The sequence below is a fragment of the Bombus bifarius genome, unplaced genomic scaffold (genome assembly GCF_011952205.1).
Source record: "Bombus bifarius isolate JDL3187 unplaced genomic scaffold, Bbif_JDL3187 scf7180000007991, whole genome shotgun sequence".
NCBI classification, from domain to species: Eukaryota; Metazoa; Arthropoda; class Insecta; order Hymenoptera; family Apidae; genus Bombus; species Bombus bifarius.
The window spans coordinates 589,346-603,397 of NW_022884372.1; the positions used below are offsets into that span (position 1 = coordinate 589,346).

A 14,052-nucleotide genomic window follows, 5' to 3' on the forward strand; every position below is an offset into this window, starting at 1 on the left:
TCTATCTTTCGAGGGTATAGAAATATTCACTATCATTCTGATCGCAATTCCGAAACAATGCTATAACAATGAAATAAAAAATATAAAAACTTTTATTTTTCTTATTTTGTTGATTTAGCAATAATTGCGTCATCACCGGAACAAATTACTGGGAACAACGAGAATTGCTTTAAGCCACCAATTTCATGGAATAGCAGTGGTAATATTTACGATTTACAACTTACGACGCATATAATTTTGTAATATAAATAGTTCCTGGTATTATCTATAACCTGCACCGACAATGGCACAATTATTAATGAATCGCCGAAACAAGAAAATAAAGTTTCTTATTCTTCATTTTATTGTTGTAATATCGTTTTAATAGAATTGTTGAAATTCTTATAATCAAAATGATACCGAATATGGTACTCTCGAAAGGTGGACGATGCGGTCAACTACACAGGCGGTTGTGTTCGAGTCCGTTCGAACACAACATTCTAATATTACATTGAATACTAAAACTGATGTTACATGCATTGTTTAGAGTTTAGTTTAGACACGTTCGACTTCTCATCACTATAACATAAACAACTTTCGTCGCTTGCCAACTAATGGAACTCGGTCGCAACGTATTCGAGGCCAGACGGATTCAGCCATCGCCATATGAGGGTTAAACTAATTTCTACTTTTTTAAACTGGTCTGTTTAGATACGAATTCCGTGAATTGTTTTGCTGTGCCACATTTTCTTCCTTATTCCTCATTTTTACGTTTAATGTATTCACAACAGTGTGATCATATTCATAATCAGATAATAGCACTCAATTTATAGAAAGCCATCAGTTAATAAATTTTAAGTTACAACAGAAGAATATATTTAATACGTTAAAAAGAAAAAATGTCGAACGAAATAGGCAAAGGATCATGATGTTTATAAAAATATGAATAATTACATTGGAATTACATTTCAAGTAAACATATCGAGCTAAATGAGAGAATACACAGAAGCGGCTAATTGCTTGCTTTGATTTTGAAGCTATGCCACTATTCGTAAGCGCGTGGGTAAATAGAATCATCGGACGAAAACGCGAGACTCGCTTCTCCTTATCGTATAGAGAACAGCGATCATCTTCTCCTAATTATAACGTCAGATATTTCGAGATATTAATCCTTTGGCGATAACGCACACATCCAAACCGCTCTGTGTTCTCGCCTATCATATAATTATGTTTCTAGCAACAGCTCACAGATGGCGCGCGACATATAATTGCAATAGTAAGCGTACTTACATGTTGCACTGTTGCCATTCTGAATGTTCTCGCGAGCGCGGGTTCCTCCGAGTTAAACGAATAACTCTGTATCCTGTATCTAACTGCTTCCTGAAGAATTTTTATTAATTTGCTTAGCAACAGAAATGTTGATGCAGTAATAAATTAGCTTATGACAAAAAACTGATAGTTTCAGTTAAAACGTAAATATTAGGACTGTAGTAAAATTATTCTTTTTACTTACTCTTACAATTGAAGTAAATAAAAGATAAATAAATAAATATATTAAATAAAATTGTATAAAAATTGAAAACTTATAATATTAATAAAGAACTATGCAATAAAATTACCTAAATACCTAAAAGTAAATAAATATCATAAAGTATGTTGAATTATATACGTAAATTTTGTTTTTGCTATTGGTTATCTCATAAAGTTTAATCTGATTTAATTAATATTGCAATACATATATCTTGCAATCTTATTGGTAAGCCTTACTATTTGTACGTGTTAAACGAATGATATGTTCAATTACTAACACATAGTCAACGACTATTAAACACATTTAAGGAGATCAGCGATCAGCGCGAAACTACAGTCACATTCACATACATATAATCATTAGCTCTCGACAGGACTGGATTGAAGTCGTGTGCTAAAAGTGACTGAGGAACTAATTGTTTTAAAAAATGCCTAATATTATAAACGATATCAAATTAGATTTTAAAGATGTTTTATTACGCCCAAAGAGGAGTACGTTAAAAAGCAGATCCGAAGTAAGTAATACTTATATAAATTTTATTAAGATTGGCAGACAAGGCTACATTTTTTCATCCTTTTTTTTTAAAGTTTTAATCAAGTTTCATATATAGCTAATAGAATGTAAAATTATAACAATACAAACTTTTCGTAATTAATATGTAAAAAGGCACTTTTTTTTAAATATGTGTAATAAAAGTGTTTTTCATGAACATAAGAATATTATAACTTACTATTAACAGATAACAAATTTGATATCATAATTATAAAAAATCTATATATTTGTAACTTAATACACAGTCAAGAACATGTGTATTTATATATCTCATTCTTTATTTATTTATTAATATTATTTCAAATTATTAATTTCTTATACAATATTAATGAATGAAATACGTTACAATTCTAGGTTGATTTATTTACAGAAATTACATTTCGTAATTCGAAACAAACTTACAAGGGAATACCTATAATCGCTTCAAATATGGATACAGTAGGAACATTTGAAATGGCTAAAGCTTTATCAAAGGTACGTTCCAAATGTTTATTCTTTATTGTGCTCCAATAAAACTGACTCTTGTAGTAAAAATTATTATTATTATGATTAATAAATGTGTAATGTTATATTGTAGAATCACAGAATATGAACAAATTTGATGTCTTCATATTCCTTTTATTACATTTTTAGTACGGTCTATTTACTACCATTCATAAATATTATTCGGTGGAAGAATGGAAGGATTTTGCTTCTGAAAATGCAGAAAATCTTAAATATGTAGCTGCCAGCTCCGGCACAGGGAAAGAAGACTTTGAACGCTTGTCAAATATATTGACAGCTGTACCAGAATTATCTTTTATCTGTTTAGATGTAGCTAATGGTTATTCTCAACATTTTGTTGAATATGTTAGAAAAGTGAGGGCTGAGTTTCCTAATCACACAATAATTGTAAGTAACTATATTATAATTTTTAAAGGAAAAACAATGGGAATTAAATTTTTTACCACTAATTTAGATCTTGTATTTGAAAGTAAAGATTTATTGCTGTTATTGTAGGCAGGAAATGTAGTTACCGGTGAGATGGTAGAAGAATTAATATTATCTGGAGCTGATATAGTAAAAGTTGGAATTGGCCCTGGATCTGTGTGTACTACACGAATGAAAACTGGTGTAGGATATCCACAGCTAAGTGCTGTAATTGAATGTGCAGATGCGGCTCATGGTTTAAAAGGACATATTATTTCTGTAAATAACAGTATACTGTGTTTATATATGTAATAATCTTTGTATGAATATAATTTTATGTGAATTATTAACAAATGTATTTTGTTTTAGGATGGTGGTTGTACTTGTCCAGGTGATTTAGCAAAAGCTTTTGGTGCTGGAGCAGATTTTGTAATGGCAGGTGGTATGTTTGCGGGACATGATGAATGTGGAGGTGATTGTATAGAAAAAAATGGTAAAAAATATAAACTTTTTTATGGTATGGCTTCAAGCACAGCAATGAAGAAGCATGCTGGTGTTGCTGAATATAGGTTGGTATATGGATAGAATTATAATTTTAAAGTAAATTATATTTTTAATTTTATTTTTTAAATCTTTTTAGATCATCAGAAGGTAAAACTGTGGAAGTGCCTTATAAAGGACCAGTGGAAAATACTATATTAGATATATTAGGTGGTTTGCGTTCTGCATGCACATATACGGGAGCTGAACGGTTACGTGAACTCCCACGTCGTGCTACATTTATACGCTGTACGCAACAATTAAATCCAATGTATGGTCCACCACCAGAAATCTGAAGCTATTCTAATTATTTAATCTATTGTAGTATACATTTAGAGAAATTATTATTACAATGGATCAATTAACAAATGCTGTTATTTGCTGGCAAATAATGTTTATGTAAAAATTTAAAAGCTTCAACTAATGTAAGTGTACATACGTTTTGATGACAATTTTAAATTACACTGGATTCAGTGAATTCAAAAGAAATAACGCTTAAGAGCACAAATATGTAAACTTTATTTTTATATTTATATTCTTTTTATGAGTATTTCAAGCTTAATTGTATATAGACATATACATATATATCGTTATGCATATTTAATAGTAATACACATACAAGTAGAATCTGCCAATATTAGAATGAAATATATCTAAATTTATTTTGTAAAATAACTCTATAAAGCTAGAAGGATTGTATGTTTGATGAATATGTGCATATAACTTTCACATTTACATTTACATTACATTTTACATTACTTGATTACATATATGTACATATGCAGAAAGTAAATTTACATATACATGCATGTGTGGAATACGAATTTTAAATATATGTATAGTAATATTATGCCAAATAATATGTTAGTAAAAATATTAAAAGCTGGAATTCTGAAATATTTCATTGGTGATTATTTTATGAATAATAAATAATTATATCTTGAGAATCATGTTTTATTAAGATATTTTTTGTACCATTTTACAAATTAGTAGTTCTACAAACCTTACAAACCTTTCCTTTAAAAGCTATGATTGAAGCTAACATTTTATATTAAATATCATACGCTTCAAATATCCATTACTTGAATTTCTTGATTAGAATGTATGAAATGTATCATCTTTGTTCCTGAAACATTTTCATTATTTGTATCTACCGCTATAATTACAAAAATATAATAAATATAATCTTTAAAAAAATTGTGTATAATATTTCACGTTAACAATTATATTCAAATATTAAATAATTAAATAATAATAAAAGAATTAAGTACTGTTTGGTTTTGCTTTAAATAAATTGTAACTGATATATAAAATATATTACTAAAACAAATATAAATATACATTTTTTAAACTTTTTGCTGTTACATAAAATAAAAACAATTCTCTTTAATTTAAATGTCTAATATAATGTTTGTACATTTTTTGCGTGTATTAATTGTACTTAAACATATATTAGAGAACAAGACACACATCAAAATTTTAAGTTGTAACAGAAAAAGGGAATATATGGTATTAAAAATCATACCAAATCACTGCCGGTTTAATTCATAACTGTAACAAAAAGGATAAATCAAAATTTGAATTTTCATATTATACAACTCTATAAAAAATATAAGGCGAAATTCATTTTGTACTTCGATCATTATTATATTTACACTACCTAGATGTAGAGATTGTGATTTAATAAGACTACATTTATACAAAGTTTTCTTTCAATCATGCTATTTTCGGCTATGTTTAAATATGTTTGTACATATAGATGTTCAACCATACAAATAAACTATATTTAAGTATAATATAATATTAGCAACAAATACAGGTATACAAAACAAATAAAGTTCTGATCCTGAAAAATTAAATATGTTTGATACGTACAAGAAAGTAATGTATTTATAAAATACATAAAAATATGTTATGAGTAAAAAAAATAATTTTATTATGTATATGTGTATCAATACATATATAATAATAATTGTCATTTACTTTTTAATAAAATTGAATACTTTCTTTTATCATTGCGAGCGTAAATTGCAACATTAAAAAAATGTAAATAACAAGTTCTGTTTGAAATTGTATCTAGTACACATCCAATACCACATGTCAGAATTTTTATGCAATTCATAAGTAAAAAATGAAACAATAAGTATACAAACAACATTCTTACATTACTTATTTGAAATTCAGTTATACAATTAGTTTGTTTTAATAAGTAAAATATCATATGTGAAGAAACAATAAATATATAACAAAAAAAAAAAAATGCCAGTCATGTTTACAAGTATGCTTAACATGATATAAATATGTAGAAAAAATATCTGAATATTGTAGATGACAAAATTTATAAATTCAATTCTGATAAAATTTAGATGATTTGAAACTTAGTTTTACATATGACTAGTAGAATTGTCTACTATAATTAATATATTTGTGAAAATTAGTAAATAATATATAAGACATATTCTATAAGTTATATATAACAAATAATGTGTGTGATTTGATATGCCATCCATTATTCTCTGGTTTAGCAGGTCCTGATTCCTTTGAATATAAACACACAGAATGCTGAATGAAAGTCTTAAAATAGTAGATCCCCTGATGAAATTTATCGTAGAACAGGTAAACATCCCTACAATTGGCTGCTCCAAAAATCTAAAATAGTAGTGGTATATGACAAGAAAAAGCAAAGAAACCAAGGTAAAATTGTATTTAGTATTGTTATAATAGCATATATGTGTACGTAGACCATCATATGTGTATCATATGCATACATAATAGATAAAACAGTTCATAAACAATAGAAACGAATTTTAGCTGTCTTTATAGCCAGCTTTATACTTATAAAGTTTTCCTAATTCGCTAAGGATAAATGTTTCATGAATGAACCAGTGAAACATAAATAATGATATATCGAAATAAGTATCTAAACGTATTTCTTATCAATACATTGGTAAGGATAATTTTTAGTATCTTTAATGATAAATGGGAAGCATAATATGGATATTTTGTTGCAGATTCCTCGTTCCTGTTTCTCACCTGCTGCTTCACCTGCCAGTTTCAATTTATGTTACAATCAGGTGTTATGGAACAAAAATACATACAATATTATAAGTAAAACACAAGTAGACATCATGTTAATATCATATAATGTTAAATTCTGGCATTTCTCTCGTTACTTAAAATTAAAACCATGAGTATCCTACAATATGTATATATCTATGTATATAAAAGAACACAAAATATTATGATATAAACAAAACATAGTTGGTTCTAGTGGCATTTTTTAAAGTTTATGGATTTTGCGAAGCGATCAACTATCGTAATTTATTGTAAACAGTATATGAAGTTACAGCAGGCATTAACCGCATCCTGATGGGAAACTATCTGAAAACTATCTGAAATAAACAAACAATAATAAAACACATGAAGCATATATAAATGTAAATGTACTTTCAAAGGTGTAAAATATATCATATTAATATTTAAATAAAACATTAAAATATCATAGAGATTTGTCATTTTTATAAACATTTATCTCCCTGAAAGTATCAACAGTTATCAGTGTGGGTATGATATTTCCTTCTTCTTACACCATTGATTTTCATAATAAACAATAAATATATCAAGCCAATATAAATGTAAGTGATTGAACATAATAACATATGATTAATATATGCACAAACAATCATGTTGTATCAAATTATTTTGTGTGTATTATATCAGAAAACAATTTTTCCTAAATAGAGAAGGGGATATTTTGTTTAATAGCAATTTGTTTTGTACTGAAACATGTAAACATATATATAAATATACATAATATATACAATATTCATGAAATATGAATTATTGTACTTATTTTCTTTAGAATCTATACTATAGAAATTATGTATAAATTTGTAAACAACTTTTTCGATGAATGCTTTCCATTTGTCAGAATTAATTAAAAGATAAATCAATTCCTTTCTTTCCCTCTCTCTTTATGTCAATTACTAATTTCGTAATTCACCAAATTAGAGTTTTCACTATAATAATTTTATATCTCTGAATTTCATGAATATTTTTCTGGGTTCATGAGTAATTTAGGAATAAATTATAGTATAGCTATAGTATACTTTATATACTTTACATACTTTAGTATACTTTATATAATTATATTACTTCAAATATTTCACAATATTTAAAAATTGCATGATTTTATTGCACTCGATTTTACATTGACTTAATATAAATGAATATTTAGAAAAATTGTATGATACAAAGAAAGGAAAAAGATATGAAAAAAGAAAGAGAAGAATTAAAACAATAAGAATTAGTTTCTCAAAATTCTTGCATCTTCCATTGTAAAGTATTTAAAAGATAAAATAAAATTAAAGGTAGGAAAATTGTACCAAGAAATCTCCTTGACATATTATTAGGCTAAAACTTTTATCTCATACAATTTTCTAATAATTCATGCATGTTTATTTATGGTACATAAATAATAAATACTTACAGCTAATATTTTTCCTGATGGAAGTTTAACTTTCTGTATTTGCTTGTGAGTAAGGATAGTTTTGATAGCCCGTTGGAAAAGACGGATTCTGTTGACCGGTTTGTGGCTGTGTGGTAGCTCCAGCTCCTGCTGCATAATAACCCGTTGGAGTTGAACTAGCATTTATTGTTGGATAACTACCGTAAGCTTGTGGAAATGCATTAGGAGTCCCACTTGCTGGACCAGATTGACCTTGCATACTTTGTTGCATATTTTGAGCCATTTGATTGTTTTGCATTCCCAACTAATAAAAATATAAAATTTACTATTTTTTATATATTACAGTCCATTGTGCTATAGTCTTTCATACTTGTGATAATTAACATACCTTCCCTGCTTTCATTTGAGCTTCTATAGCTTCTGCTTCTTTTATTTTACCAATACTTCTATAATATTCTGCCCATTGTGCACTATAATCAGCCTGACCTCCATTCTGTGTAGCTCCAGTTTGTTGTTGTTGCTGTTGCGTTTGTGGTTGTTGTTGTTGTGCTGGACCAGCAGCATTAGCTGTTGATGTATTAGTTTGGTTTTGTGTATTTCCTAAATGTAAAAATAAACTGTTTTTATGTTCACATTTTGTACCAACCTGCCTGACTTTTGCATTTTTATAATATTTTACCTGACTGTTGATTATGATCTTGTTTTCCTTGTTTTGCTTGTTGTTCAATCATATCTGCTTCTCTATGCATACCTAATGATCGATAATATTCTGCCCATTGTGCACTATAATCTGGTTGTCCTGTTTGTGGATTTACTTGAACAGGAGCTTGACTTGCTGTACCTTAATCAATGTATAATGTATAATAGAATATATGCGTTGAGTACTTACGTCCTTTTACAATGTAAATGTAAACATACTTACTTGTATCAGTAGTTTGAGGCTGGTTTGGCCAGGCTTGGTAAGCTGTTCCAGCATTCCAAGTTGGATTATATCCAATTGCTCCTTGTGTACCAGTAAATGATGTATTAGCTGGAGCCTTTGATTTAATTTATATCAGTGAGTTATTAAGTTAATAATATTTTTCTCACACATACTTGGAGATTGTATTATCAAATATTTACCATGCCTAACTTTTCGCTAAATATTCTTTTTGCATGCTCCACTTGTTCAGGGTTTCCACGAATTATGAAAATTTTTTCATTTTCATTACTTTGATTTCTTCTATCTAGTTCACAATGTGCTCCAGTCTGCTGATTTATTTGTTTAATGGTTTCACCACCTAAAGTAATTAAATGCTCACAATATTTCTAACATTGAGGATACTTAACTTATATACTTGTAAAAATTAATATAATTTTACCTTTTCCTATAATAATACCACATTTTGAAGATGGGACAGTAAACATTGTTTCTATTTTATCTTGCATAGGTCCTCCTTGACGCCTATCCCATCCACCATATTCATTTGAATTACGATTATTGCCAAAGCCATTGCCTCGTGGGCCACTTCTTGCTCCTATGTTACTTCTACCATCATCTCTTCTCTAAAAGATTGAGATGAAGGTAATATTATTCTTATGAAATGCAAAGAAGATGTGATAACACAATATAAAAAAGATATAACAATTACCATTACACTATCAATAAGTTCCTGAATGCGTTGACGTACTTGTTCTACAGCTTGATGTTTGCCAGACACTATGCATTTTCTGTCCCCAGGGCCGTCCTCCCGTCCCTGTTGAAATTGAACTCTTGCACCAGTCTCTGCCTGTATTTTTTTAATCATATCTCCTCCTTTACCAATAACAACACCTACTGCTGCTCTTGGAACAAGTACCTAATAATTAAATACAATATTTGTTTATACAAATACGATCATAACTACAAAATAGTTTCTAAATACTATAGATAGAAATTACTGATATTTATAAAAAAATATGATATCGTACTTCCACTCCATCAGTGGTTCCAGAACCATGGTTAAAACTACTATCATTTGAATAATTTCCACTCCTATCATTTCCTCTTGCACCTCTATGAAACATTTGCATTTCTTTTTCAGCTATTAATTCATATACTAGTTGTTTAGCATATTCTACCTTTTGTGGATCACCAGTTATCCTATATAAAAAAAAGAGTCTATAGCTGTACTATCTCTTAAAGCAGCTTACATTTCAAAAATGATCCTCCTTTACAAAAAAAAAGGAACAAAAAATAAAGAATTAAATTCTAATTATTATTACCTTAAAGGTTTTTCTTGTTCTTGAGAAGGACCTTCTTGAATAACAACCATCTTAGCTCCAGATTTTTCTTGAAGTTGTTTTATCGTTTCTCCGCCTTTTCCAATAATTAAACCAACTTTTGGTCCAGGAATCATTATTTCAACAAATCCTGAATGACTCATTATTCCTCCACTGCTTCCACCCATATCACCAATTCCTTCAGTTCTACTTCTTTGATTTACAATTGATAATACCAATTCTTTCGCTCGACTGAAACACACACAATTTAAATGTGCAATGTAATTGTGAATAATGCTAAGTTAGAATTATAATATAAACTATTAATGTACAGTAATGTAATTTGTTTGCAACACATGATGTGATGTCTACTGTGTGCCAAGGTATTATAAGTCATGAATGTAACATTAACATTTTGTTGGACAAAGAGTTATTTCTTAAGTGTATAATAAAATTAAATTTCATGTTAAAATGTCGTAGGCTTAATTATAAGCAGATTTAAATAAATAAAAATTCAATTTCTCTTCTTGTTGCGAATAACACGTCCCCATGCATATCCTATCCTCCTTCCTTCCTTCTTTCTCTCCATATCCTATTGAAAGCAAAAAACTATTAGTAAGTACAAAATTATTAAATTAAAAGCCACAACTTATTGATAAATTCTCAATGAGAAAATATTCTGAAGCATATGTAAAGTCAAGTATGAGCCCGCTATTCACATCCAGGAGCTAAGTAAAGACTCTGTAAAACATTTGACAATTTCAATATGCGAAAGCATGTAACCTACATTTAAGAAATGCATGTTAACATGAAGTGATAGCATATGGAGTATACTAAACACACGCAAACTATATTTCACCAGTACTATCTGTGCTTGCAGCACATTTTCTAATGAGTACAGTCAGTGTATATAAAGCATTATAATTATATATTACAACATCACAATGTAGATTTTTAAACCATTTTGTCAAATAGTTGATACTTTCAGGTGTTTCTAGGAGATTTTACAGTGGAACTAGGTGGATAATTTGTTATTTAAATTAATAATAATCTAATAATTTCGTATATATCAAATATAAGGAGGATAGCAGGTTTGTTTTCCTGTATATGTGTTTATAAAATGTACACACATATATGTAAATACATATTTATATATATGTACATATAATTCTCTCTTCCTTTCTTTCTATGTATATATATATATATAACTGTATGTATATATACATAAGTATATGTACAGATGTAAAATATATATTTTGCATTATGAGTGTGATCAATAAGTGCCACTTGACATAACACCACGAAGTAATCCTTTGTTCTAGGCAAAACTTTATAAAGTGGAAATTGCATTGCATACAAAATAGTTGAAATTAACGAAATAAGAAGGGAAAACAAGTTACTTGACAGCTTCTCGTGAGCCAGTTAATGTGCAAAGACGTTCAGGTAGCCCACCACTTTCTGGTGCCATTTGTATTTTACATCCTGTTTCACTCTGCAATCTTGTTATTTGTTCTCCACCTCTGCCAATTACTGTAAAGATATTATTATTAATTATAATAATCCATTCAAACTTATGCTAATTTAATTGCTAGTTTAAATTTATATAAACTACATTAAATCTGTTGTCATTAATGTTGGTAAATTCTTTTATGGTAGTTACAAGATTTATAAAAGAGTATTGAAATATAACATAATGCTAATTGCAAATCAGAAAATAGTACTTTTTGATTTAAATTTAATGTGTAGATATCGAGAATATCTAAAACATATAAACATATTTTTATGTGTATCAATTGATTTTTCAAGAAAGAAGAAATATATAGGATAGTATATTGAAGTAAGTAGTCAAATTTTATAACCATATTCTGTTCTTTCTTATTTTGAAAAAGGATTACATAAAGATAGGTCTAGGAGCTTTTCTGAGTTACAAACACTCTTCATTTATGCTTGCAATGCCTATAATTTTATAAAATGCTAATAATTAATAAAATAATGCTAAAAAGTGTTTAATATCTCAGAAATAAAAGTTGCTGGACTTATGTTTATATGACCTATCTTCATTCTTAAGAAAAGTAAAATACAATATCAAAATTTGATCATCTATTTTGTCATCCTGTATACAAATAAATGTTTACTTACTCAGTCCAACCATGTTATCTGGAACTCTGATATCTTCATTACAAATACCTCCTACATTTCCAATTGGTCCTCCTGAAGATCCTGCTTGTCCTGTTCGTCCTGTTGGATTAATTGATTCCCCTAATGCATTACTTCCTGCTGGGCCTCGAAGTCCCATTAATGGGTCTGATACCAGTGATGCCATTTTTTTTGCTTCAGGTTCTAAAGTCATGAATCCATGTTAAAAATATAGTTTATTTTCATTCTCTATTGATATCTTATAGTAAAATTCTTGTTATACTTAAAGAAATTCTAAATATGTATTGTATCAGTATTATTTTTATATATATACATTTTATTTTTAAATTCAATTCTTAGTATGCTTAATTTTATAATAAATTTTTATTGTATATACGTATAATATTACCTGATCCATCTTCAAGAGGACGTTTCAACTTCGTATCTTGATTATTTTGAGCACCAGCTGGATTAATCTTTGCAGCTATCTAAAACATAATCACAAAAAGTTTAAATTAGTCATAGCTTATTGAAACTAAATATATTTAACTAATACAAATAAATCAAAAGACAATGCTAATAATTATAGGATAACTTAACAATCAAAACGTTTTTTATTATATTTATTAAAAATATATAATTCATACATATATGAGTTATGTACATATAAAGGACACAGATTAAATAAAACAAAAAGCACTGTAAATTAAAATTTATTAACACTATGAATATCGTGTAAACATTCTGAACTCTCTTTTTTATAATTTTCAAATAAGTCAATAAACGTTCAAATAGAACACCATTAATCGAAAGAAATGCGATTACTCATACAGATATGAGATTTCTGTTTGTTGATGATAAAAGTCGACGTATGGTTCTAACAAAGGTCTGAAGTGTTATATGGCCTACTTACGAAAATATGATTTAACCAGAACCTAAACCGTATTAACTTAATGTATTTACTTACTTGTTTTGCACGTTGCAAAGCTGCTGCAAATGCTGAGCTTTGACTAAAATTCTGAGGCGGAGCAACCGCTGAATAGTCACTCATGATGGAACATGAAGCAGCGATACAAATAAAACTATTCTAATATTTCTTTCAGGAAATTGCTATTAATGATTAATTCTGTTTGATTAACTCTAATATCTTAGGTTTAAAACGTATTTCACACAAAATAGAAATATTTTAACAAATTCCTTTGAAAATACACAATATTACAAAGCAAAAGTTTATGACTGAAAGAACTGTGCTTTCACAGAAAGAGCAGTACAGCGCAAGCGTCGGTCATAGAATACAATATTTTGAAGACTGGTAATTATTTTAGAAAGACATATCAGTGAAGACAGTGCTTGAAATAGAAGCGTATACGCATGTCTGGATAACTGGAAGAAAAAAGTTGGCAAATAAAGTTCTCTTCCATAACATTTAAATTTTATTTGTTAACATATATTTAAAATACATAAATAAATAATATATATATTTTGTAGAATTATATACATATATATATATATATATATATATATGCATATATTTATTTCGCAAAGATGAATTAGTACTATTTAAATATTATCAATGCAAAAATATTTATTTAAATTAAGAAAGTTGGCAAAATAAAGTTTGGATAAATGTTTCACTTTTTAAATATTTACATACTATGTATACATAACATGTATATACCTCTTCATCAGGTGCATA

At 28.1% G+C, this 14,052-nt stretch overlaps 2 protein-coding genes across 6 annotated transcripts; one reads left to right on the forward strand and one right to left on the reverse strand.

The window, feature by feature from the left end:
- Positions 1–1,826: 1,826 nt before the first annotated feature.
- Positions 1,827–3,952, forward strand: LOC117205470 (GMP reductase 1-like). 2 transcript variants are annotated; one of them, XM_033443890.1, is made up of 6 exons: positions 1,827–2,024; positions 2,417–2,536; positions 2,696–2,953; positions 3,062–3,250; positions 3,341–3,540; positions 3,612–3,952. In XM_033443890.1, exons 1-6 carry the CDS (start codon positions 1,938–1,940, stop codon positions 3,805–3,807), a joined length of 1,050 nt encoding a protein of 349 aa, XP_033299781.1. In that variant the 5' UTR covers positions 1,827–1,937; the 3' UTR covers positions 3,808–3,952. The 2 variants fall into 2 exon arrangements, with proteins under 2 accessions (XP_033299781.1, XP_033299782.1); XM_033443891.1 differs by having other exon boundaries at positions 1,886–2,024; positions 2,433–2,536.
- A 976-nt stretch (positions 3,953–4,928) lies between these two features.
- Positions 4,929–13,640, reverse strand: LOC117205478 (far upstream element-binding protein 3). 4 transcript variants are annotated; one of them, XM_033443910.1, is made up of 14 exons: positions 13,324–13,640; positions 12,766–12,844; positions 12,360–12,560; positions 11,621–11,750; positions 10,224–10,472; positions 9,930–10,101; positions 9,611–9,817; positions 9,341–9,524; positions 9,102–9,259; positions 8,902–9,016; positions 8,659–8,820; positions 8,368–8,579; positions 8,001–8,283; positions 4,929–5,062 (listed from the first exon to the last, which is right to left on the reverse strand). In XM_033443910.1, exons 1-13 carry the CDS (start codon positions 13,405–13,407, stop codon positions 8,026–8,028), a joined length of 2,211 nt encoding a protein of 736 aa, XP_033299801.1. In that variant the 5' UTR covers positions 13,408–13,640; the 3' UTR covers positions 4,929–5,062; positions 8,001–8,025. The 4 variants fall into 4 exon arrangements, with proteins under 4 accessions (XP_033299801.1, XP_033299802.1, XP_033299800.1 ...); XM_033443911.1 differs by lacking the exon at positions 4,929–5,062 and adding an exon at positions 5,780–6,160; XM_033443909.1 differs by lacking the exon at positions 4,929–5,062 and adding an exon at positions 6,199–6,899.
- Positions 13,641–14,052: the final 412 nt, after the last annotated feature.